The 24,795-nt window shown below is 37.5% G+C and overlaps 3 protein-coding genes across 9 annotated transcripts; 2 read left to right on the forward strand and 1 right to left on the reverse strand.

Annotated features, from left to right (window-relative positions):
- The first annotated feature begins 173 nt into the window (after positions 1-173).
- LOC110812756 (Zinc finger C-x8-C-x5-C-x3-H type family protein) lies at positions 174-11,888 on the forward strand. 2 transcript variants are annotated; one of them, XM_022039608.2, is made up of 11 exons: positions 174-5,100; positions 6,756-6,957; positions 7,046-7,196; positions 7,282-7,381; positions 7,579-7,653; positions 8,705-8,795; positions 8,928-9,198; positions 9,291-9,333; positions 9,407-9,510; positions 11,113-11,550; positions 11,650-11,888. In XM_022039608.2, the coding sequence occupies exons 1-11, from the start codon at positions 327-329 to the stop codon at positions 11,677-11,679; spliced, it is 6,279 nt and encodes a 2,092-aa protein (XP_021895300.2). In that variant the 5' UTR covers positions 174-326; the 3' UTR covers positions 11,680-11,888. The 2 variants fall into 2 exon arrangements, with proteins under 2 accessions (XP_021895300.2, XP_021895294.2); XM_022039602.2 differs by having other exon boundaries at positions 11,113-11,888.
- An 872-nt stretch (positions 11,889-12,760) lies between these two features.
- NDHM (subunit NDH-M of NAD(P)H:plastoquinone dehydrogenase complex) lies at positions 12,761-18,844 on the forward strand. Of its 2 annotated transcripts, none has more exons than XM_088208431.1 (2): positions 12,761-13,324; positions 18,651-18,844. In XM_088208431.1, exons 1-2 carry the CDS (start codon positions 12,887-12,889, stop codon positions 18,771-18,773), a joined length of 561 nt encoding a protein of 186 aa, XP_088064557.1. In that variant the 5' UTR covers positions 12,761-12,886; the 3' UTR covers positions 18,774-18,844. The 2 variants fall into 2 exon arrangements, with proteins under 2 accessions (XP_088064557.1, XP_021895283.2); XM_022039591.2 differs by lacking the exon at positions 18,651-18,844 and adding an exon at positions 13,875-14,559 and having other exon boundaries at positions 12,772-13,324.
- Positions 13,999-24,717, reverse strand: LOC110812741 (uncharacterized). 5 transcript variants are annotated; one of them, XR_015813663.1, is made up of 5 exons: positions 24,426-24,717; positions 20,275-21,826; positions 19,894-20,142; positions 15,045-15,127; positions 13,999-14,376 (listed from the first exon to the last, which is right to left on the reverse strand). XR_015813663.1 is itself a non-coding variant. In XM_088208407.1 (5 exons), exons 2-5 carry the CDS (start codon positions 21,766-21,768, stop codon positions 14,278-14,280), a joined length of 1,911 nt encoding a protein of 636 aa, XP_088064533.1. In that variant the 5' UTR covers positions 21,769-21,822; positions 24,426-24,715; the 3' UTR covers positions 13,999-14,277. The 5 variants fall into 5 exon arrangements, 4 of the variants coding, with proteins under 4 accessions (XP_088064533.1, XP_088064530.1, XP_088064548.1 ...); XM_088208407.1 differs by having other exon boundaries at positions 19,908-20,142; positions 20,275-21,822; positions 24,426-24,715; XM_088208404.1 differs by having other exon boundaries at positions 19,908-20,142; positions 24,426-24,715.
- Between the last annotated feature and the right edge of the window lie 78 nt (positions 24,718-24,795).

Consider the following 24,795-nt stretch of genomic DNA (forward strand, 5'->3'; position numbering starts at 1 on the left):
ATATTAGTATTTTGTATATTTAAATATATACTTTTTATTAATACTAATAAAATAAAGTATTAAAATATTTTAATTATTACTAAACCATGTATAATTAAAAATATTATAATAAGAATTATAAATACAAAAGCATATTTATTTATATAAATTTATTAGTTCCGAGTCCAATATAAAAATTTGGGGAAGTTCAAAGTACGTAGAAACCACGCTGTAAATCATCAAAACCAGAGGCGAGACTAGAAAGGAAAGCAACACGCCATTTGAACGTCAAGAAACAGTGGAAGAAATTTGTAGACAGATTTCGCACCCAAACTCACACATACGCCATGAATCATCCATACCTCCACCAAAACAACTCCCACAGGTACGCTCCTTTCTCTCCTCCTCCTCCTCCTCGTCCTCCTCGTCCTCCTCGTCCTCCTCATTCCTTTCATGAAAACCCTACTTTTTATGGCAATCATCACCACCACCACAGCTACCATGCGCTGCCACCGCATCAGTTGCCGCTACCACCTATTCCTCCATCGCAACCGCAGCCGCAACAACAATTGCCGTCCTACCGACCTTTCCCTCCTCAGCGCCCATACGATCTCCGTCAATTCATCTATAATCCTCACCCGGACGATCGTATGAATCATCACCCCAGATCACAGCCGGCGGCCCCTTCGTCCTCCTCACACCATCAGTTCCATGATCTACCCGACTCTTCTTGGCCTACCCATCGGGTCATCCTCAACCACCGAGTCTCCCCAGTCAAACGAGAGGTCCGGCCTGATTTGTGGGATTATCTGACCCGGGTTGGTACAGAGAATCGGCCGCATCAACACCATCATGTTGATGATTTGGATCACCACCGTCAATTTGACGGCAGAACCGTGTCCCAGGATCGGACTATTGATAGGTTTAGGCAGGATTTAGAGGGTGATTTTAGGTTTAGGGAGGAGCTTAGCAATAGGGGGTTTGGACATAATGTGCGAGAAGATTATGCGAGGGATATGATTGAAGAGAACTATAATTGTCATTCTGATAGATCTTCCAGGGATGTGGGCCTTGTAATGAGGGTTTATGAATCCAATTCTAGTCATTACGATAACAGTTATGGTTCAGCCTCAGAGGAGGGAGTGATTAGGAGCAATGCGAGAGATGGCTCAACTGACAATCCAATATGGGTTGATGAGAGAGACATCCGGGATTCAGCGATTGAGATGGAAAATGCCGAGATTGATGATGGAGAAGTGGCTCGCATTCTTTCAAGGAAAGTTGGTTCTCATATTACACCGGCAGAAAGATATAACGACAAGGGTAGCAGAGAGAGTAGTCATGAGCTCGGTCGTACTCCATGGAAGCAGATACAAAAGAAGAGTGCTTTTCTGAGGATTCAAATGGCAAAACCTAACCACAGGAATAGAGAGGACAATCGGTTGCATTATTCGGGTTATTTTGAGGATACCAAATCTAGTTCATTCAGGGGTAAAGGTTCAATGGCGGAAGACAAAGAGAGAGAGGGAAGCCCCATGGAGCTTGATGTTTCTTTTAAGTCGAATTCATTGGTAGCCAAGGCAATTGTGGCACCTTCAAGTTCAAACATTTCTGGTACTAGTTTGACACCTAGGAGTAGCAAAATTCGGAAAATCACTATGCCCAACAAAGAATATAAGAGCTCACAACCTGCAAAACTCAATGAAGGCATTCCAAAACTAGATATTTCCACCCATGTTAGCAATAAGGCCTCTGGTTCGAACAGGGACTCAAAACAAGCTAAAGGGGAAGATGCGGCTTCCAGTATTGATACCAAGATAAATAATTCAACACGGCCTTCTAGTGGGACTGGGGGTTTGCTGGGAAAGACTAAAGTTGAAGAGTATCCCAAGGATAGTGATTTGGACAAGGATGGCACTGATGCTGATCCTAGTGAACCCAAAGTTATTAAGAAGAAAAAAGTTGTGAAGAAAGTAGTGAAGAGAGTTACTAAGCCTCCATCACGATTGTTGTGTTTAGAATTAACAGGGAAGGTTGAGGAATCTTTAAAAGAAGATAGCTCTGGTCATGGCTTACTCGCGGAGTGCAGTGTTGAGAATATTGCCACACCTTTACAGGAGAAGGCACCTGCTTGTATATCACGTGTGTGCGCTGTCGATTCCCTGCCTTATGCAAATGAAGCAACTCTGTTGCCCGAGAATGGTATGGAAGATGGTTCTCCAAAGGAGACAGTATTGAAGAATGTCGGCACTGAATTTAAAAATAGTGCATGTACTGTGTCAAATAATGATGGGTATTGTAATAAACCACATAATGAAACAACTATTACTGACATCACTAATGTTGAAAATGTCCACAAGCCATTTTGTCAGAAGGGAGGTACCTTGCTTCAGAATGGTACTCCGATGGAATTTTTGGATGTTTCATTTTCTGTTGGAGGTAGAATTAGCTCCGGGTTGTTAGGTTCAAAGGAAAACAGTATCCATGAGAACTTTGTAAACACTAGCAACCTTGTCAGTGGGATGGATACCACCGTCAGCCTTGACTATAAGTTATTCAATTCTCAAGAGAGTAATTTTTTTTCTGAAACTGTAATCATGGATTCTGCTTGCAAGCAGGTTTCTGAAAACCATGTCGATTTGTCAGTTGAGAGTGGTATTGAAGAAGGTTCTCCACAGGTTATTTCTTTACAGGACTGTAGTGTACTTAACACAGCATCTAATTCAGTGGAAACCAGAACTAGAATTGGCTTCTCGCATGCAAAATCCTGCAACAATAGCAGAGATGCCTTCACAGATTCAGACAGCAGTTTAATTGATGCAAAGGAAGTCAACCATGTATTGGGCAGTACTACTTGTGGACAGGCACATTGTGATGCAGTCACAACATCACCAAAGAATGGTTTGGCAAAAGGACCTCCAGATGCAATAATGTCAATACAAGGCAATGATGAAGATAAGCCTAACATTTGTAACAAGGGAGAAGTTTTGACTTATCAGGTAGATTTGTCAGGTTCAGTAACAAATGGCATGTGTTTGGGGTCCATAGATGTAGATAGCTTTCATCCTCCGGATACAACCTTAAATTTATGTCATAAAAATTTTAGACCTGCTGAAGGTACAGATATCGAAAAGGGTCGTGTACATGTTAGCCTTCAATCACGTGCTGGTGGAGTCGATGCTTTGCATTGTTCCAGCTTAATGGATGGAACTTCGGGTAATGAGGTTTCCATCTGCAGTCTTTCTAACGTTGGATCAAGTGTGACCTCTTTAGAGAGAGAAGAAGGGATGAAAAGCCAAGTGACTTTTGAGGGATCGTCTAGTCCAACAGCATCCTTGACTAATGAGAGGGTTTTAGTTGCAGACTTTTGCAAATCTATTATTGAATTGGCCTCTAATTCTAAGTATTGTCTGCAAGAGGAAGTTATGCTATCTAATGAGATAACCTCTTCAGATTTGCTGCCTTCTTCAGAGGGAACTTCTGTGATGCTTGAAACTAGTACAGTAGGAGGATCCTCTCAGACTGTGGACTCAGTTAGAGATGCCTTTTTGGATGATGGTCAAAAACACCATCTTCCAAGGGTTAATTCTTGTTCCGCTTCTGGAAACTTGCCAATTCCATGTGAATTATATCTTTGTGAATCAGGATTGCACGGTGAGCAGATAAGTAATGCAACACTGACTAAGGCTGGAAAATGTTGTCAAAATAAGATTCTGGACATGGAAAGTAGCGAGAGGGAAAGGATGGATATAGATGCTCCAGAACTGCAAGTTTCGATTTGGGCCAACACTGCTCAGTGCCAAATTCCTTCAGAACGTCGATCTCCTGATTTAGGTTCGAGATCCTCTGTGTTCAATTACCTTCCTATATTTGCTGACAGGCCCATTGATATACCCATGGAGTTTGCAGCTGATACGCAATCTTATGTGGATGGGCAAGCATTTCTTGAAAATGCGTTTGAGGGTAAAAAATATTTGAATGGGAAGTCTGCCTGTGATGATGGGTCTACTGTAGTTAACTCTATATCATGTTCGCCGTGTACTGGCATTAGTAAAGATCATTCAGTGAGGGAAGATCACCCACGTACTAGTAAAGAAGGAGGATTGCCAACAACAGATCCCAAGTGTACCACCCAAAATCTTCACTTGGTGAATGGCGAAACACATGAGAGGAAAAATGATCTTAATCCTGCTTTCAGAAAAAGTTATCCTGCTTGTTCATCTGCAGCTTTTACTGCCACAAAAAATGTAACCTCATCAGCCCGAATCACAAAGCGACGAACATGGCATCGCACTGGTAGTGCTTCTGTATCTGTTACCCCAGGAAACAAAACTTTGTCAAGTACTGTTCCTCTGCAAGGGCAGTTGCTAAAAAAAATCTCAGAGTCTTCAAGTACTTACATTCGTAAGGGTAACAGTCTTCTTAGAAAAGCATCTCCAAGTGCTGCTCCTGCTACTTCTCATGTTTTGAGTCCATCTGTTTATCACTTGAACTCTTTGGGTGTAGATGAAGTCAAAGGTGTAAAATGTGATGGTAAGACTGATTTTACAGCTCCTCCAACTGTTTTAAAAGCAGGAGTTAGTGCTCCATTGGAGAGGCCCAGAACACCTCCTTTACCCAGTATCACCAAAATTCCAAATCATGCTACTGGTTCTTTGAGGGATTTTGTATCCTCACCATTTACCGAGACTCTAGCTACTGGCTGCTGTGACACTGTTCCTGATCTTATTAAATCTGCAGAAACTGATGTGTCAAACTCCTATGATAAAGGATTGAGAGTTTCTGAAATTCCTTTAAATGAAGCTACTTCAGTTAATAATGAGTGCTTGAATGAACTGAATGATGTGAACTTGGCTCCATCACATGTGAAGAGAGTAACCTATGTCAAGCGTAAATCTAATCAGTTGGTTGCAACTTCGAATGTTCAAACTGCTGATAAGACCCAGCCCTTTTTGTCTGATAGCTACTACAAGAGGAGAAAAAATCAGCTTATTAGAACTTCAGTAGATAATCACGTCAACCAGGCAATCTCTTCACCTGATAGTCCTGCCATCATTGAAGGGCAAACAGTTCCTAGGCCTATTTCTGACAAAAGCTTCAGCGTGAGGCTATCTCATAAAGGTTTACTCTTGAACTGAACCTCAGTACTATTTTTATTATTCTATAGCACTATGCATTTACCTGCATCATCTTGCAGTGAAAGTGACCAAACAGATATTACAGGCGGGTATGTTATTGAAGGCTTGCTGGTAATGGATAGATTTTTTTATTTCTGTTGGCCTCTTTATTTGTGCTTTCTGTGATATAGGTAGAGATAATATTATTTGGTAGATTGGTTTATGGATAGAAAAATCCAGCAATTGTATTAAACTTCTGGTTTCCCAGCAAAGTAGATAAGAGAATTCTTCTCTTGAATAGTTCTGATCTGTATTGATAAATGTGAAGGTTTGAGACTACATGAGTATTTATATCTTACTAGTTCTAGTCTTATTATTTTTTATTCTTTTCAAGAGACTGCTAGGGGTTTTCCCTATGCTATTCCATAGGCAAGACATCACACAAGACCTCATCTTTATAGCCACTCCCATGTTATATTTTACTGTAGACCTCATTGTTATTTAGTTCTAAATATTGGTGGTAAAATGTACTCTCGTGTATTTTGCTTCATCCCCCAGCTCAGTTCTTCAAGTATTGATATAGGACAAATAAAATTGATTTGTTCTCGTGGGGGAAGGGGGAGGGAGGAGGGGGTGTGTGTGTGGAAACCTAGATATCACATCTAAGGTTTTTAGGTATCACATATAAGAGTTGATTGAATCACATAATTGAGTATTTAGAAATTCTCGAAATATTTTTTTGAATAATTGAATAATAATCTCCAAGAGGTTGTATATGTATCTGTAGCGTGTTAGCTAAGTCTTTTCCGAATAGACTAGGAAATATTTTAAACTTGTAAGATTAAGAAATTTAATAAAATAGGAAACTGATGCTAATAAGATTAGGAAAAGTAAAACATAAATAAACTAGAAAAAATAAAGATAACCTAGATAAATTGCCTATGGTCCATCATGTATCATGTATTCTGTCATTGCTTATTATATTTTTTCATAGTCTGATGATTCTTTTTGCCTGGTCTGAGATTCAGAAAGATGTCAAAGCTGATTCCCTTTTTTTTTGTTTTGAATTAACTGACTAAATTATAGTTATTAACTGGTTTATGTCAGAATTCTGGTTTGAAAACTATTTGTTAAGCAATTAGACTTGTTTTAAATTATTATATCGTAGCAACTATTGATTCTGCTCCTGCCATAATTCTTTAGTGTGGTGCTCTGCATGTATTTGGAAGGTCTATGTTGCTGTAGATGAAACCCGCAATAATTAATGCAATACCAATTTGTTTATTTCAAAGCATTCTTCTTCTCATAACCATGATGTTAAGCCCAGTGGTAAGGATTCCTTCCTTCTTCCACAGGCAGGTCACAGGTTTCGAACCTGTATTAGGTATTTGTCCCTTGTTTCCATCTGTTGTGGAGGGAATTCTTCTGCTTGTATCTCTTGGCTTGCCCTAAGGGTAGTATCTTATCTTGAACTGAACTTTTTTAGTTTGTGGAACTTTTCTGGCCATATCCAAGGAGAATTAGCTACGCTGGTTGTCCCTTTACACCCTTTGAAATCTAAAAAAATATTGTTCTCCTCAGATTTATTGGGAGATAGACCAGAACTCAAACTATCTTGTCTTTTGAGAGCTGCCCTTCTGAGAGATTTTTATTTTGCAGCTGTTGTAAAGCCTATGAAGCGTTCAAAATTCTCTCTGGTGTGGACACTGCATGGTGCAGATATATCAAAAAGTTATGGTAATTCATTGAAGCGTCAGAAGGTCTTGCCTCATTTGTTTCCCTGGAAAAGAGCAACATATTGGAGAAGTTTTACTCCGTACTCGGCTTTTGTTTCTAGAAATAACTCTCTATCTACAATCAGGTATATTGGCATTTGAATTTTGTTTTAATTCCTGCACCTGCCTTTTGCTATATGGAATTTACTTGACAATGAGGTACTCTTTTTTCAGTAAAAAATTATTGCTGTTGCGAAAGAGAGACACTGTTTACACTAGGTCAACTCATGGGTTTTCACTTCGAAAATCCAAGGTTTTAAGTGTTGGTGGATCTAATTTAAAATGGTCGAGATCCATTGAGAGGGACTCAAAGAAAGCTAATGAGGTTATACTCTAGTACACATCAATGAACAAATCATGCTCTCTATCCTAGTCATACCAGTTATTGAGTTCTATTATTGCATACACAGGAGGCTACACTGGCAATTGCTGCAGTAGAGAAGAAAAAAAGAGAACGACATGGCACTAGATCTGCTGTTTCTGGGACAAAAAAGAGAAGTCATTCCTCACGTAAGTCCCTTAGTACATAATTGTGCCTAGGTAGAGAATCAGTGATCTCGGTAGTAGATGGATAACATTTGTTGGCTATAATAATGCTTTTTATTGGGCTGTGATGCCAGCATTCTTTGTGAATCTTTGTTTTGTGATTTCATTTGATGGCTGTGCTTCATCTGAGTGATGCTGAAGATATTTGATACCTTTTTCAGGTGAACGTATATTCCGCATTGGTTCAATTCGTTACAGAATGGATTCTTCAAAGCGAACCCTTCAGAGGATCCCAGGTATTTTGCTCTTGATTTCTTACTGTGCATGAAAAGTATTAAGGAAATTTGAACTCGTCCTTCTTCTTTTTCTTCTTTTAGGAGCATTACTTCAATAATAATATATATAAGATAGAAAATTCTGAGTTTTGTTATGTCTAGGTTTACTTCCATTTTTGTTGGCAACTCTTTCAGTGAATAATAAGATGGTAACCTCTAAATTCTAGGAAGGATCCTGATGATGGATTCTGTAAATAAAAAAAGAAAGATCCTGATGAAGGCTAATTCTTTAGACACTGCTGCATATCTCTCTTGAATGATTAACTAATAATCATGTTAGATGGCACCTGCATTTGAAACCTTTTTCTTTTCTCCTTTGGCTTTGATAGAATGCAGTATCAAAAGCTTTAGAATGCGAGAAGTGGGAGTAGGTTTGTCAGTAAGAAGATCCAATCGGATCATTTAGTAACATTTGATTGTTACTTGAGAATTTTGTTCTCTTGGTTGTTCTTTTAGGAGCAGTCAAGTTGGGTGTGTGGAACACATGTCACGTGGTATTGTGCTGGTTTTATTGATCCTCATTTGGTTCACTATCTCTTAAAACATTTGCTTTTTAGGAATTACTCTTGACAGCTAAATTCCATTGTGTCTCTGATGCTAACTGCAATTGGGGGAATCATTTGTTACTTGGAGTGATAGTCTAGTTGTTAATAGTTTTGAATCATTTATCATTTAACTTTCCTATTAGTGGTCTTCCCTTCAGAATTATGGCTTCAAATGGTGCGGAGTAGGGAAGACCAAATGTGGCTGTTTATAGTTGGTGGTATAGATTCTATTACAGTTGCTCTGCATGTTGGAAATTTTACCCGATTGTTACTTAAGTGGATCAGTCGTCCTCAGATTTGGTGATTCAGATTGATGGCCTTAGGCTTGATTTTTCAATTTTGAAATATTTTCTTTTTGCTTTTTTATTTTTTTCTGGGCAATTGCAATTGATAATTTATTTTGTTTTTATGTAAATGTTGATGGTGAGTTTGTTCCTAAATTACTATTTCTTTTATGTTTGGTTTAGATGAATCGTCATCATGCTCTGCTGGTTTCCTGTTAGAAGATGAGGCCAAGAAACCGTATGTTCCTAGAAGATTAGTAATTGGCAATGATGAGTACGTTTCTGTTGTCCTACTTAGATACCTTATCAAATACCCGAAACTCATTGCAGCTGATATAAACATTTTTTGAAATGTGGTGCTTCAACGTATATATTACAGAAATTGGATGAATTCCATTTTTGGCAGGTATGTTCGAATTGGCAATGGTAACCAGCTTATTAGAGACCCAAAGAAACGAGCTCGTGTTTTGGCAAGTGAGAAAATTCGGTGGAGCTTGCACACTGCCAGATTACGACTGGCTAAAAAGCGGAAATACTGTCAGTTCTTCACCAGATTTGGCGAATGCAACAAAGATGATGGAAAGTGCCCATATATTCATGATCCTTCCAAAATTGCAGTCTGCACAAAGTTTTTGAATGGTCTATGTTCCAATTCAAATTGCAAGTTGACTCATAAGGTTCGGGTGAAATCGTGTTAATGGAAATTGATTTGGTATTTGCTAAAATTGGGTGGCTTGCTTGGATGATGTGTTATTATGTTATTGTGCAGGTCATTCCAGAGAGAATGCCAGATTGTTCTTATTTTTTGCAAGGTGAAGTTTGCAATATAATGCTTCTTGTGACCTATTTAAAAGAAACAAAACTCTTAAACAGGTTGCTTTGCAGGTTTATGCACCAACACAAATTGTCCTTATAGGCATGTGCATGTGAATCCAAATGCCCCTGCTTGTGAAGCATTTCTCAGGGGCTACTGTGCTGATGGAAATGAGGTAATAGAATTATTATCAAATGACACTATGTTTATTGCATTTAGGAATTGCCTGTTATCTTGCTAATAGCTATGGCTTGGTGTGCACCTATACCGAAATGCAAGTCCTATTTCTCAAAAAAGAAATAGCCACAATCATTTGTTCCTGAATGCCTTTCTTCCTTTTCAACACCAAAGAAAATCAGGGTAATCTCATTAATTTTGTGCTTGGGTTTGTTACTTATCATGATTAGTCTCTTGAAGGCCATCCCAGTAAGTATTGGGAGCATGATACGGCACCCCCTTCTGATAAATTAATGGATGATAACCTATGGGATGAATTTATTACTGGGGAATATTTGTGCAAGTCAAAGTGTTGTACTCCTTGTAAGACAGGTTAAATTCATGAGACCATGGGGCATGGTCAAATGTTATTTTTTATACTTGAGCATTAACGGCAACTAGAAAAGCAACTACTATAATAAATTTCCTGTAAGTAGATGAATTTTTGAGTTTGTTTTTAAAGCTAGCTACTTTGCTTGTGGCAATTGGGGAAAGTAAATAGTTTTGTGAGCTTAGAATTACTTTCTGAGAAGGAAAAGAAGGTCCCTTGAAAGGTATCAAGGGACTGCCGCACCTATGTAGCACAATTTACAAAATAGTGAAAGGAGAAAAGATCTATGAGGTCAACAATATTGGCCTCATTACTGATAGAATGGTCCTCAAGGAAAAAAGCCCTGAACTGATGATCCTCAAGTTATTCCATGAGGGAGAAAAGGATCATCAAAAGTTGCTTTTATTTCTCTTTTCAAAGACCCAAAAGATGATCAATGTTAATAAGCTGCAAGATGACTCCTAACCCGCGGCTTGCTCTTTACCAGACCTCTTACCACTCAACTAAGATTCGTCAAATTGGGAGTTTCCCAAAATCTGCTAGATTCAGAACGCCAAAGAAGAAGATGACTCGGGATTCATTCTTTTGTTTAAGTTTTAGGATTAGTTGAACATCAGGTAAATCTGTTATGCTAAATTTCTTTGCTTGATATTCCTTTTTTTAGAAGCTAAGAACTTTATCCCTCTTAAAAGTAACTATTTACCAGACACCATCATGCCTTGAACTCTATTCTTCTTGTCATACTTGTGCTACGTGGCCTTGAGATCTTAAGGTTTCAGAACATATAGATCAGTACCAACCCAATTTCTACAAATTAGTAGCGTTCACTAACAAGATCTTAGTATGGTAAAGTCATCTGCTCCAAGTTACTTGTGTATCCAATCCCCAGGCTGTAGCTCCTAGCCTTTGTATTTAAATTACTGTAATCACCTACCAATCATATATGATATGGTACATGTCATGATGCTATATAAAAATATAAAATTTGTGATACTACATAATGGTATAGTATTCTTTTATGCACGTTCTCTTTTCTTATGTTCAATTTCATCATCTTCATATGTAATTATTGTTGCTGCTTTTTCTTCATTAGACTTGTTTTTCCCAAATGCTTTGTCTCTCTTTCCCTCTCTCTCTCCCCACCTCCCCCCTCCCTCCCCTCCCCTCCCCGTGGACACGCGGTCGCCAGCAGTTTTGGATGAGTAAAATGGAATATATCTCTGCTCACAGTGTCGGAAGAAACACAGCTATGTTTGCCCTGCTTTTGAGGCAACAGGGTCCTGTCCACAGGGATCCAAATGCAAGCTTCACCACCCCAAAAACCGAAGCAAGGGAAGGAAAAGAAAACGATCATGTGCACAGAAAAATGCTCGAGGCAGATATTTTGGTTCGTTACATGTTGAAATTACTGAGCCTGGGTCAGTGGTGCTTGAGAGGCATTCTATGCAAGAGGAAAATGCAATTTTTGGAGGGAAATTGACTGATTACATTGGGCTTGACGATACTGATGGAGAAGTTAGTGATGGAGAAGCTGGAGAAAGCAATGACCTAGGGAATGAGAAGACCACCTTTGGCGAGGGAGATCTCTCAGATTTCCAATTTGATGATCTTGATGAGCTAATCAAACCAGTTCGTATCATGACACCTTCCGACTGGCCAGACAAACGGGTGAAGCATGCTTTTAGCTATTCTATGGCGGAATTCATATTTTTGTTGCACTTCAGCAAAGATTGATTATAATGCATCATCTGTTTTCTTCTTTTGCAGGATGATTTTGTTATCTTTTCTGGTATATAGATAGGTTGTTATCTTCTCCAAATAGAGCATAGTCTTTTTTTCGGGTCCCTTTTGCACTCTTATACTATGTAGGTAGGTATCTGTATAGGTTGTCAACCTTATATAGATAGGTTGTTGTGATTTGTAGGTATACGAAGTTGTCTCTTGTACATGAAACATGATACATTTCAGAAATGATATGGAAGTTTCAAATGGCTCGAATTACAGAATGTGTTGAATCCTCGATATGTGTGTGCTACTCTACTCTTCTGTTCTTTCTTTTGTGTGATCAAGGTAAAAAAATTACCTTATGTGATCAAGGTAAAAATTACATCAGTAATATCTGCCAAAGCTCTCTTATTGAGAACTGGCAGGTATTTAACCTAAACTCTTATATTGACCAAGCTCTCTTATTGAGAACTGAAATGTATTTGAACCTAAACTCTTATATTGAGCGTTGGAAGGTCTCACGAGTGGGTTAGGTGCTTGGATTCTTTTGTCTATATTGTCCGAGTACGAGACACTTGCACTTGCCAACTTTCACGTCTTTGATTATTATTATTGTTGTTGTTATTTTAAATAAACTTGTAGTACCAAATATGTGACTGCTTACAATTGTAAGCTACCTATAAGCTATTCTTTTTCCCCGCCGAGGATGGAAGAGTCTTATGTTGGGTGGGATCCATTTTTTCACTGTTGCGTATTTAGAAGTTCATTACCTACAAGGAGAGCAAATTCCTTAAAAAAAAAAAAAATTAAAAATTGGTAGTGTGGATAATTTTATAGGTTAATTTAAAATAAATTTACACCATTTTATAATTTAATTATATGTAGATTTTTTAATAAATTTTATAGATAATTTTATATTAAATATAATTTAAATATTTTAATCTATAGATCTTTTACGGTCGTTTCTAAAGTCCAAAGGTTGCATGATATGGGTCATGAAGGGATTAAATGTTACGTTATTGAATATTTTGAATGGTTGAGGAAAAATCGTATGGCCCGAGGCATCCATCTTTATTGCAACCCAAAAGAACTTAGAAACTTCTCTTTTCTCTTCACCGCACATAATGGTTATCTAATAAAACAACAAATCTTATCCATACAAATGAAATGAATGGATCCAATTCTCGTGGTTTCCTACTAAAATTTCCAAACCAAGTAGGACTCAACCGGAATTGCAACTATATTGAGAAGTTGAGAAATTTGAACCACCAAAAAGGCAATGGCAACCTCTTACATGACCTGTACGAAGTTCGCTATGATGGGTTGTATTGAAGGAAAAAGAAGAGGACTAAAAAAGAGAAGGGTAGTCTCTGTTTCAGCTCAGCAGCAAGCTGAGGTCCAAGAAGGACAGCAAAGAAAGTTTGAAGAGCAGCAAGAGACAGTGAGGCAACAGGCCAAACAGCCGAGACCTGTTGAACCACAGCTGAATGTTAAGAGCAAAAACATGACCAGAGAATATGGTGGTCAGTGGCTGAGTAGTGTCACCCGGCACGTCAGAATCTTTGCTGCCTATATTGATCCAGAGACCTCTGAATTTGATCAGACCCAGATGGATAAACTCACCCTTATACTTGACCCTACAGATGAGTTTGTGTGGACTTCTGAAACTTGCAACAAGGTCTATTCATATTTCCAGGAGCTGGTGGATCACTATGAGGTAATTCCTTCAATCCTAGCACTTCAAGTTTGCAGGAAAATTATCTTAAAGTTGAAAATCTTCCTCCTTTGATACATATCGACTTCGATTCTTCCATCTTTAGCATCATATTTATTTTGAATTCTTCATTTTCACCATGTCATCATCAGCTTGCCTAGAATGTCAACTGGCTTTGGCTAGAATAATAGGTACTACAGCAGGCAACTATAGGTTAGGTAGGCCAGGATGCAAAAGTTCCTTTTTTTCCCCCTTCGCATGGCAAACATGATATAGGCTCTTATTGGGTCGGAACTAACAATTAAAGATGGAAGCATTGGACTTTCATAGTTACGTTATGTGAAAAACAACTCCATTCCCATAAAACAACCTGACTAGTCCACTGTGCAAAGGTTAGAATTGGCAATGCCTAAATTTCCAGATCTCTCTGGAGATTCAAAGTTATAAGCAGCATTATTATGCTTCCTCTTCCCCACCCATGCGTCATTTCTTTAGTTCATGGAGAGGAAGCACGTACTGATCCTTATGAGAACTAATAACTTGCAATGAACAGGGTGCTCCGCTGACGGAATACACACTTCGTCTCATTGGTTCCGATATAGAACACTATATAAGGAAGTTATTATATGACGGTGAAATCAAATACAACATGAATGCCAAAGTACTCAATTTCAGCATGGGGAAGCCACGTGTTCTATTTAACAGCACTGCCGACCAGCTTCAAGATGTAGAGTGATTACATCAAAATGTAACCGCAAATTAATACATCGGCTTGTAGCATGTGAAAATAACCACATTTTGAGACAGTTTGCCCTGCAGAGCTATTGTGTCATACACCAATCCAAGCCTAGGGCTTCACAAAAAAAGGACAATCCTGAAGTTCCAAATTTTCTGGTCATTTGCCATTACTAGATACGTGTTCCATTTGCATCAAGAGATCTATGGTATCCAGAGATCTATGTTATCACAGACAAATCATCCGGCAGAACTTCTGGCATCACCTCCAAACATGCCGAATCCAACCATGGTCGAAATGCTCCTTCATGGGCCACATTCTGACAAAGAAACCCAAAATTTTAGGAAGCAAGTGTTACCACGTGATTTTTTTCTACAAATAAAAAATTGATATGCATTCATGTATAAAGATACAATTACACTGGAAAAACAAGCTTCTTCACATGTAGTAAAGAAAGCACCATAAGAAACATGATAAACTATGTGCTGGTTTCCCTGTTTTATTCATTTTTTAGCTGAATTTAAAAAAAAAAAATTGAATTTAACATCTCTGTGTAGTATGGAGATTAAAGACGCAGCATCTTATTATACCAAACTCACAAGTAACTTGATAAACAATGCCATAATACTCACAAGTTTAGTTCATCATAATTAGACTTTCAAACAGCATATTTCACTGTTATGATAAGAAAGAAATGGTAGGTTATTTCTCAATCTCCATTAACTTCTTCAGAGATTAGGAATAATCATCATCAAATAAGTTCAGGATCAATTTTTGTTAAAAATGACATGGAACTCCTTTGTTGTTAAGTTTTTGCAAGTGAAATACAAAGAGAATGCCAAAACTCTATAAACCAAAATTTTTCCAAATACCTCAAGAAGTAAATGTAAATGAACAGTTCTACTTCCTACGACTTTATGATACCTCAAAGAAGTGCAGGGCAGGATACCAAAGCAAAGACAAAGAAGCATGAAATAAACCACTTACAGTCAACCAATAGAAAAATCCTCGCAATAGGTTCAATACTTTTGGGCGATCCATTGCATGTAACTTAATCATTTCTGCAAGATCTGCAAATACAAATGCAGAGTTTTGTAATTTTAACAGGATTCCATGAAAATGAACTGCAAAAAGTCTGAACTCGAAGGCTACAGGAGAAAAGCATATGGAAAAAGTCTAGCAGAGGCCACATTGAAAGAAATCTGCCATCAAAAATGAAAATCAAAAGAGTTGATATCTTATTTGAAATCATTTCCAAAACCACTAATAGGAATATGTCAGGTTTAGCACGATTCACAAGAGGCTTTTAGGTTTGCAGTTGACAGAAGATGATGGAAGGTAACAACTAAAGAGATCGTAATTGCAATTTAACCGTTTTATTTTAGGCTGCATTGGTATAATGCTCTATGCAATAGTGCAAATGCATGTGCATCCACAGCCTGGTGCAGGGCATGAGCGTCCTTCTTTGCCACATTTTAGAAAACTGGATTTCCCGGTCTTGGTCATCTCGACAATTTAACACACTGCCATGAGTTCAGAAAAAATATGAACATAGAACATACACGTTTGAGGCATCTTTTAGATGTTTTTACTCTGATGCGCCTGTTCCTGAACACACATCACAGCCACCACCACGTTTTGGTTCTGGATGTCCTCCATAGCCCATGCCACTGCAGTGAAGAGGCTGTCCATTCAGGAGATTGATCATTGGCAGGTGCAAGGATTGTGTTTTAATTCCGATGAAAAATTTGAACTGGACCACTGCTGTAAAAAGTTGGAATGCTTAGAGTTGGAAGATTGATCCAGTGATACAGAAAATTCTGAAATTCTAGCATTGCCAGAATCAGTAACTGTAGCAGCGGGTGAAATTCTCTCTTGAGGACGAGCACCATTTTAGATCCTTGAAACTTTCAGCTTCGTCTTTCTTTGGAATGAGTACAATAAATGTTGAGTTTAGGGATTTAATAAACTCACCATTATGATGAAATTCTCTAAAAAGATCATGTATATCATCTTTGATAATAGACCAAAAAGTTCAGATAAATCTGAGATTGAAGTCATCAGGTCCAGGGGATTTATCTTTATGCTTTTTAGTGCAACAACAATTTCATCCTCAGAAAAATCCTGTTCAAGTAGTTCTCTGCGGGCATTGCCAAGAGTGTCAAAGTGCAAATTATCTAGCTTTGGTCTGATTGGAAATTCCTCAGTGTAAAGTTGTTGGAAATATACTTTGGCAGCTTCTCTCAACTTCTCATTACCGAAGGTCACCTCTCCTTCAACTTCATCTCTTCAACATAATTATTTCTTCTTTTTTGATTAGCAAGATAATGAAAAAATCTTGTAGTCTTGTCACCTTTAATCCATTGTTATCTTGATTTTTGCTTCCAAGAGACTGCTTCCCGTTGAAGTTTTTTGGCCAGCTCATTTCTCAACTAGTTCCTTTTGTCACATCAGAATTATTAAGCACAGAAAGGCCTTCTTGTTGCTCTAACAAGTTGAATTCATTCATCATGCCATTGATTGCCAATTCATCTTTGATTCCCACCTCCTTAGTCCATTGTTTAATAGCATTTTACAGCGATTTGAGTTTATAATTTCTTGATTCTACATTAATAAAATGCCTCCTGCAGCGCCCGAAGCCTGAAGATGAACCCACCCAATGTCTTTGATGCCTCAAATGCTCTTGACTAGCGAATCATTCATATTCTCTATTTTAGTTTCCTAAAGACAAACAATATTCGGCTTCCACCGATTAAGACATCCTTTTATCACACTCTTTTTTTCACTGTCCTTTAATTCTCGCACATGCCATGAAATGATTTTCCCTATCATTGACAATTTTTTGCTTTTCCCCTAGATCCAGCTTCTTCTTACGTCTTCCGTCATAATTAATTGATGAGTACAGACGCCTTAATTCTCTTGAGCCAGCTTCCTTTTTCTTCTTTGTAGTACTAAGACTTTCATCGTTCAACTTTGCTTCATTCAGTCTCTTTCAAAGTTCTGAAAACAGGAAGAATGCATGATGTTCCAAACCCTGCAGTGAGATCCCGAGTTCCGCACTGATTTGTTGTATGTTCCTGACAACCCACTCCGAGTACATTTGTTCAAGAACCCATTTGGGTTGCTCAACACTAATAGCTCTTAGGCTGTTATCCAGACCTGTCTCAGGTATAATAGTAATTTTAAGGCCGGTGGAAGAGGAAGCCATACCTTCTGAAGGTGCTTTTTGTTCCTCCTTTGAGGATGCAATTTCAATAAGTAGTTCTTCCATAACAGAGGAAACAAAATCCAACGAAACATTCTCAAGGGAGGGAGGGTCAGAATCGTCTAGTTCTCTGACACCCACTTTTTCAATTTGATTATCGGTCTTAGGGCAAACCGAACAACCAACAACTTATTCGTCTCTCTTTATCTTCCATTTCATCCTTCTCCTTATATTTTAGAATTTCATTCCTTTTAAGAAAATAAGAGCAGCTGGCATCATCTTTTCTCCCGTCAAACCCGGGTTTGGGGAGTTTTTTCGGAAAAATCTCCTTTTTGGGCCTCCACAACCATAAAACTTTAGGGCTTCTTTTTTTCCTGCTTTCCTTGTATGGGCCAGAGTTCGCAGTCCATTTCTCCTTTTCTTCTCTGGAAAATTTGGACTTCTAGGAGGGAACTGAGTTTGGGCCTTCAACATTGGGCTTTGAGGAAAGATTTCCCGCCTTCCCTTTTGATTTTCAAATTTAGTCAACTGGGTCGGGTCTCCACTCGGCCATGGAAGGGCTTCTTTGTTTGAACAATTTTTCCAAAGGATCTTTTTCTGCTTGTCATCGTTTCAATGCAGAAATCTTGTAAATAATGAGGACAACATATCACATATGTGCTCTTTGGTAAGAAGCCTAACTCAAGGGGATTTGAAGCAGTCCGATCCGTGTTTCTTCGGTTGGACCAGCGGGGTGTCAGTTAGTTCAAGCACAACTTTTATAAGTCGCCACCATCCTCCCACCTAATACCCTTCTGGGATGAACACTCGTTTGTAAAATTTGCTTTTTTGCTCCGACAGCACCAGTACTCTTCTATTTTGGTTTCTTGAAAGTACCAAGTATATTGTACGTGTGTTCCCCACGATCTTCTTTCCCCCAGTGGCCCCCCCTTTAAAGCTAGTAGAAATCACTAAAAGAATCAATTAGCCAGTTTACCTCTTTTTTGTTCATAGAAATTGTGACTCTTAACATCTCAGCTGTTTTAGCAAATTCTGAGGCCATCAAACCGTTCCCCGTTTCTTATCACATCAAAAGACTTTCGGTCGATGAGAAAAAAATCGTCTGTTTGGTTTAGAAGACATCGACTATCGAAGAGATTGGTCGGCCCGATGGTCGACCAGACACGAGGCGCGAAACCCTAACCTTGTGTATCGAAGAGAGATAGAGTCGAACGATGGAAGAGAAGTTTAGGGTTGTCTATTAGGGTTATCGGACCAATGCACAGAGGAGAGAGGAGAGAGGAGAGAGGTCTACTTTGTTGCTTGTTCATGTTATAGTCAACATATTGATTTCATCCTTCCACTAAGATTTAATACTCCGAAACAATTGTGCATATCTATTGTTTTAGGTATTGGCAAGCTCAAAGGTCAAGACTTTATACATCATTTTCCATTGCACAACTCAGTGGATGAGCTTTCTCCAACCAAGGGAGAACGATGCAGAATGGGCTAGCATTAGAATTATTAAATAGTTTAAAAATTATAATGATGTAAAACTACGATACTATTTAGAAATCTATATCATTGAGAAATATTATTTTAATTTTAGTAATTTAGGATTTTATTCTTATTAGTGTATTTCTCATTTTATTATATTTTTTATTTTATTAAGATTAACATTCCTAATTCCATTCGTTTGCTAATTCTTAGTTTAATTCTATTCATAAAAGGTTATCTAGGAAACATTATAAATAGTTTTGTAATTTTACTTATTACAACATCCGAGTATTCAACAGTATTTTGAGAGTTTATCAATTTTCTGATTATATGATATGGACAAACCTTTAGGCGTGATGCTTATGACAAATATAATGTCTAAGAAATTCTAGGTATGATTTCAAAGTTTTTTTATCCCCAAACCTCTAATTAAATAAATCAATTCGATTTATCCTACATCAAAAAAAATAAATGCATTTTTAAGGACACCTACTATTCTTTTGATAGAGCTCATGATGTTTAGCTCTAAACTCTTAAGTTGAATTTTGGCTCATACCTATTTTATTCTCATTAAATCCTAAAATCGTAATAATCTTATATGTAAAAATAATCATTACTTACATTTTTTAAGTATAATTGAATCAAATTTATTAATATCTTTAATTCCACATTGATGAATTTCATATTCCCACTTATTCGGAGATGATTTAGAGCACCTAATTTGACTTGTACAAGGAATTGATTACGTATTAAAATGTTATTTTTATTCAAAATTTTATCTTACTTTTATTATATTTTCATTCTTATTACATAGAATTAAAATTCGAACCAAACTCAACCTTAGCTCCTTTCTTCAAGGGTCTCAACTAGGCAAAAGATTTAAGGTCTTGAAGTATCGGATGACTCCCCCCTAATGCTCTTCAAGGAAATTCCACTATTTGTTTTAAAAGAAAATTTCAAGGCTAGTTGCATACTTGTTCGTAAAGCTGGTAGTTCATCATCCACATCAGCAAGATTATCATGTAACTAATTAGCAAGAAGCAGAAATGTTTTCTTTGGGAGGAAAAAATGAGAAGCAGCAGATCAATCAAATGGCAAAGCACAAAGAAAAAAGCATAATCAATATGGAAAATGACTTAAGGAAAGCCTGCATACGTTAGTCAACTCACCTCCGCAGTAATCAAGATATGATTTTCCACAAACCTCTGAAATATACGGCCTTGTGGTCCCATTTCGAAAACATCTCTCGCGCTCCATTGGCTTGCGGTCGTTAACTTTTAACAAAAGCTCATCGTATTCTTTTTTGCTGAAAGGCTTTTTCAGACAATCAATAAGCTTCTCCCTGAATGACGAACGACTGGTTTGAAAAAGAGTAGAACTGGGTTCCCATATGTCTTCGTTATTCTTCACATTACAGCCCATGAAATTAAAGGTAAGAAATTGAGGAAGCTGAACTATATATATATATATATATATATATATATACATATATATAAAAAAAAAAGGCCAAAAACGGGACGAGCAAAAGACACATACAAGTTCAAGTGGATGATATGACTTTGAAGGCACAAATGGGTTGTCCTTTCCATCAGAAAATGGATAATTGTCCACTGCAATTATATCTGAATCAGATAAATTCTCCTTATCCTTCTCATTTTTTGTTTTTTCTGGGGTAAATAAAGGATTTTCACCATTCAGGGACTTCTGATAGCATTCATCTATCTCACTGTAGTTAATAACAGGCGCATCAATTTCCAGCTTAACATTCTTCTTAGTTACTGAACTCTTTCTTTCAGTTGTAATCTTGTTGCTCCTCCAAATGCTTTTCAAAGATCTAGGGCTCTCAATGTTTCCTTTGCTCAAATCATTCTTCAAGCAATTTGCAAAGTCTTGATAGCATTCATCTAAACTATAACAGTTTGTTTCATATTTGCATTTCTGCTCAACTGTTTGAAGAATATCTTGTCCTGGTCTTTGCGTAGCATGTTGAATGGTTAAGCAAGAAACAGGTTCTTCAGCTTCCAGCTCAACATTTTTCTCAGCTACTAGACTCATTCTTTGAGTTCTGGCCCTATCTCTCCTGGAAATATTCCTCAAATTACCTGGGCTGTCCATATTTTCTTTGCGCAAATTATTCAAGCAATTGAGGAACTCTTTATAGCTTTCATCTACAATATTACAGTCCATTTCATATTTGCATTTCTTGTTAGCTGTTTGATGAATATCTAGACTTGTTGTTTTGCCTGAACATTGAGTTGTTGGGCAAGAAATGGGTTCTCTAGCTTCCACCTGAAATTTCTTCTCAGCCACTGGACTCATTCTTTCAGTTCTGACCCTGTCTCTTCTCGAAGTGCTCCTAAATGTTCTTCGCCTCTTAGTTTTTCCTTTACTCAAAACATCATCTAATTCTATTCGACCATCCATCTTTAATAGCTTTGAAGCACTTCTCAGAACCCTAGTAGTCGCTACATTCTCTTCCTTTCGACTGTTTGCTGCAGTTACAGTTTCTTCTAATCCATGTCCAATGCATGAAACATCTTCTATTTCATACTTAATAAGCACTACCACCCCATTACTCAAATCAAATTCAACCACATATGAGTTTCCATCTTTTCTTAATTTCTCCATGAATATCTTATAATCAGGATCCACCTCATTATCATTTATGTCATGGTCATTTCTATCATCATTATCCCCACCGCCAACCACACCATCAGCCTGATTACTACAAGAAAATAGTCCTATGATACTATTCAAAAACATCATATAATCCATATCCACCATTTCATCATCCACTTCAAGAAGTCTATTCTTGTTGTTCTTGAGGAAGTTTTTCTGTTGAGTCTCATTATCAGAACTTTCAAGATCCACAACGTCAGGAACGCGAAAACTATTACCATTTCTGTAGAACTTTTTCCATTGAGCCTCTTTATTACAATTATTCAGGTTTAGACTCATTAAAGCCCTCCTCTTCCAACGTCTGGCCAATCGCGCATCATCATAGGCAAATCCACCCTCTTCCTTCTTCATGATTTTTGTTTTTACCACAAGTTTTTCCCCCCGTTTTTTTTAATTCTCTATCAGCTGTCTAAGGAATAACAGAAAAAGCTTTGTTGTTAAGAAGTTATTAAAGCAAGCAAAAATACTATAATAGATGCGGCAATTATAATCTACCAAACCTAAAAAAAGAATACTAATACATGACATATGCTTCACTTCCCATAAAACTTAAACAAATTTCCTTTTTTCTTCGCCAAACAGTACCTATCACTTACAACTAACAAAAACTCAAAAGCTGTTTCTAGGAAAATTAGCAGAAGAACTAAAATTTTTGAGAATGAGCAGAAGGAACAACTAAAACAACAATGTTTCAGAACATTGTTTAAGTACTTGACTTAATCCTCCATTTGGATGCATGCAAATTGCAAAATAAATCACCCCACCCCCCACCCCCACCCCACCCCCCCAAAAAAAAGAAATGAAAAATAATATTATCTTCTTGATTGAGTATCTTTCCCCTCCACCCACCAACAGGAAAGAAAGAAAATATACTATCTTCTTGATTAACCCTTTTCCCCTGATTGTTTTGTGAAGTCATAAGTTTTCATGTCCCAAAAGAGTTGGCATTGCCATTGTAAACAATCAAAATAGGCCAAGCTCGCTCACCCAAACGAAGAAAATTGTAGCTTGTAACTTTGGGCGGCAATCAGTTGACTCAAAACAGAAGAAATTTGAAATTATCACAACCAGCGTGATGCGGCAGCAAAGGATTCCCCAAAATTTATATTTTAAAAGTTGAATTGAAAAGGAGTCGCTATTGGTCATGTTGGAAGCAGGATCAAATGATAGAATCAAACATTGTTTTATATCAGAAATTCAGAGTCCAAAAATGTATAAGATAGGAAAGTGAGAAGCACTTACTATCTGGTGTGGGCTAATTATGTAAAATATCTTAGGTTGTACGTGTTATTAATTTCCTATCTCAAGTTCAGGGTGCTACAACTGCAGTGATTGGAATGTGGCGGTCAACAGGAATTTGCAGGATTGGAAAGTGGATGAATACGAGACTCTGCTACAGCTTTTGGCTACTATCCACCTCAGCAATCAAGATGATAAGTTAATATGGAAATTGAAAAAAAATGATATCTTCTCTATAAAATCTTTCTAACAGCCACCTGGATGGGCACAGAAGATTTGATTGTACGGATTTCCCTATAAAACTGATTTGGAAGGTCCATGCTCCATCTAGAATTTCTTTTTTTGCTTGGGAAGCTGTGAAAGAAAGCATATTGATTATCGACAATCTCATGAAAAGCGGTATAACAATGGCCAACAGATGTTTCCTTAGCAAAAATAGTGTGGAATCCAGCAACCACATATTGTTTCCATGTCCTGTCACTTACAATCTCTGGTCACTGGTCTATGGGCTCATGGGTATCTGCTGGTCTATGGCTGGGTCTGTTAAGAGTGAGTTACTGGCTTGGGCGGGACTGTGTAATCGGAACAAATGCTACAGATTAATCCCCACTAACCATTTTCTGGGTTATTTGAAAAGAAAGAAACACTAGGGGTTTTGAAGGGAAATAAGATAATTTTGTTAGGACATAATCTTGATAGCTTGGATGATTTTTGCTCCATTATAAATATGCTTATTGACTTGTAAATTTTTGTACATGGATAGCGCCAAAGGATTCATCTTATACTTCTATTTCAGAAAAAAAAAAAAAAAAAAAAAAATTTCCTATCTAAAGTTCGAGTGTGTATATGTGATATCTATAATTAAATAAAGGTCTAAATTCAATCCTTTACAAGACATATTGGGGTAGAATGAATCAAATATGTAAAATATAAAATGTGAAAAAGGGATGTATTCTTTACTTCATTGCATGCTCTTTTCGAGCAGTGTTTCCCTGCTCTCTTCTAAGTAAATCAAAATACCTCACAGAACACAAGTCATGATAACTTTCGAAAAAATGAAATAAATAACCAGATGAAGGAAGAACTAATAACACCACAACAAAGACAGTATAGAACTATGTAATGGAAGGGCCGTTATGGGAAAACACTGAACTAAGCTAGCTTTGGAGTTTCAATGGACAATTAATACGCATGTGAAACTGAAGGAGGACGAAATTCAAACCAAGCACTAACTTAAAACATAGAGCACTTCTATTTTAGGACCTAATCAGTTTATATCAACTATTTAATCTTGAATCCCCTAGCAAGAAAAAAATAAACACCAAATGGAACAATGACTGGCTATCACTACCCACATCAACCTGCAGAGAGGAAAAAAAAGATTTATGTCTACATATATACTATAAACATATATACATATTGGCTCATCTATCCCATGCCGGAACAGTTCCCGAAATCATCAAGAATCTAAACGTCTCCCAAGCTTAAAACGACAATTCCTCATGCAAACAAAACCTAAACTAGCAGTAAGGCGGGTAAATGTTAGAGAACTGAGAAACGTAAAGAACCAAAACTTCAACTTCGTCTTCTTAATATAGGTCCAGTAGCCTCACAGTACCAAAAGAGAGTAACTAAGCACAAATGCAAGGTAAAACCAGGGATGAAGTAACAATATTCAAGTTACTCAATCAAACGAGTCAAATACAATAATTGGAGAATGAATTCAATTTTTATAGAAGACTAAAAGAGAAGATTACATGAAAAATTACCCAAATAGACTCTCGACTGACAGATCCGCCTTTCAATTCGAGCCCTGCCCCCCCCTATTTCTTCGTTTCTTCTCCAAAACCAACGTGGTCCCGCGTTGGCGGACGTTCGCAAACGAGCTGCCCTGCTTCTGTCCCGGCTCTACAGAGTTTGGGGTATAACAGAAATTTACAAGAGTATACTGTTAAGGGGAGTGTGGTTGTTTGGAGAAAAGAGAAAGGGAAGGGGACAGATTCCACTGGTGCAGCTGTCGCTTCAATCCCAACCTTTTTCCTCGTTCGTTGGAGAAGGGCCCAAAATATTATTATTATTATTATTTATTATTTATTAATTTATTAAAAGCATGCTCCTTCTCCCGAATAGGAAACTTGT

The sequence above is a fragment of the Carica papaya genome, chromosome 1, assembly GCF_054855325.1.
Source record: "Carica papaya isolate Zhongbai chromosome 1, ASM5485532v1, whole genome shotgun sequence".
Classification (NCBI taxonomy): domain Eukaryota; kingdom Viridiplantae; phylum Streptophyta; class Magnoliopsida; order Brassicales; family Caricaceae; genus Carica; species Carica papaya.

Coding starts and splice junctions, on each gene's coding strand:
- LOC110812756 (XM_022039602.2), top strand. CDS start 327: ATGAATCATCCATACCTCCACCAAAACAACTCCCACAGGTACGCTCCT. Junction 7,382..7,578: donor AAAGAGAAGTCATTCCTCAC/GTAAGTCCCTTA, acceptor TACCTTTTTCAG/GTGAACGTATATTCCGCATT. Junction 9,334..9,406: donor TTGTTCTTATTTTTTGCAAG/GTGAAGTTTGCA, acceptor GTTGCTTTGCAG/GTTTATGCACCAACACAAAT.
- NDHM (XM_022039591.2), top strand. CDS start 12,887: ATGGCAACCTCTTACATGACCTGTACGAAGTTCGCTATGATGGGTTGT. Junction 13,325..13,874: donor AGCTGGTGGATCACTATGAG/GTAATTCCTTCA, acceptor TGCAATGAACAG/GGTGCTCCGCTGACGGAATA.
- LOC110812741 (XM_088208407.1), bottom strand. CDS start 21,768: ATGAAGAAGGAAGAGGGTGGATTTGCCTATGATGATGCGCGATTGGCC. Junction 20,143..20,274: donor CATATCATCCACTTGAACTT/GTATGTGTCTTT, acceptor TGTAATGTGAAG/AATAACGAAGACATATGGGA. Junction 14,377..15,044: donor GATTTTTCTATTGGTTGACT/GTAAGTGGTTTA, acceptor TTTCTTTGTCAG/AATGTGGCCCATGAAGGAGC.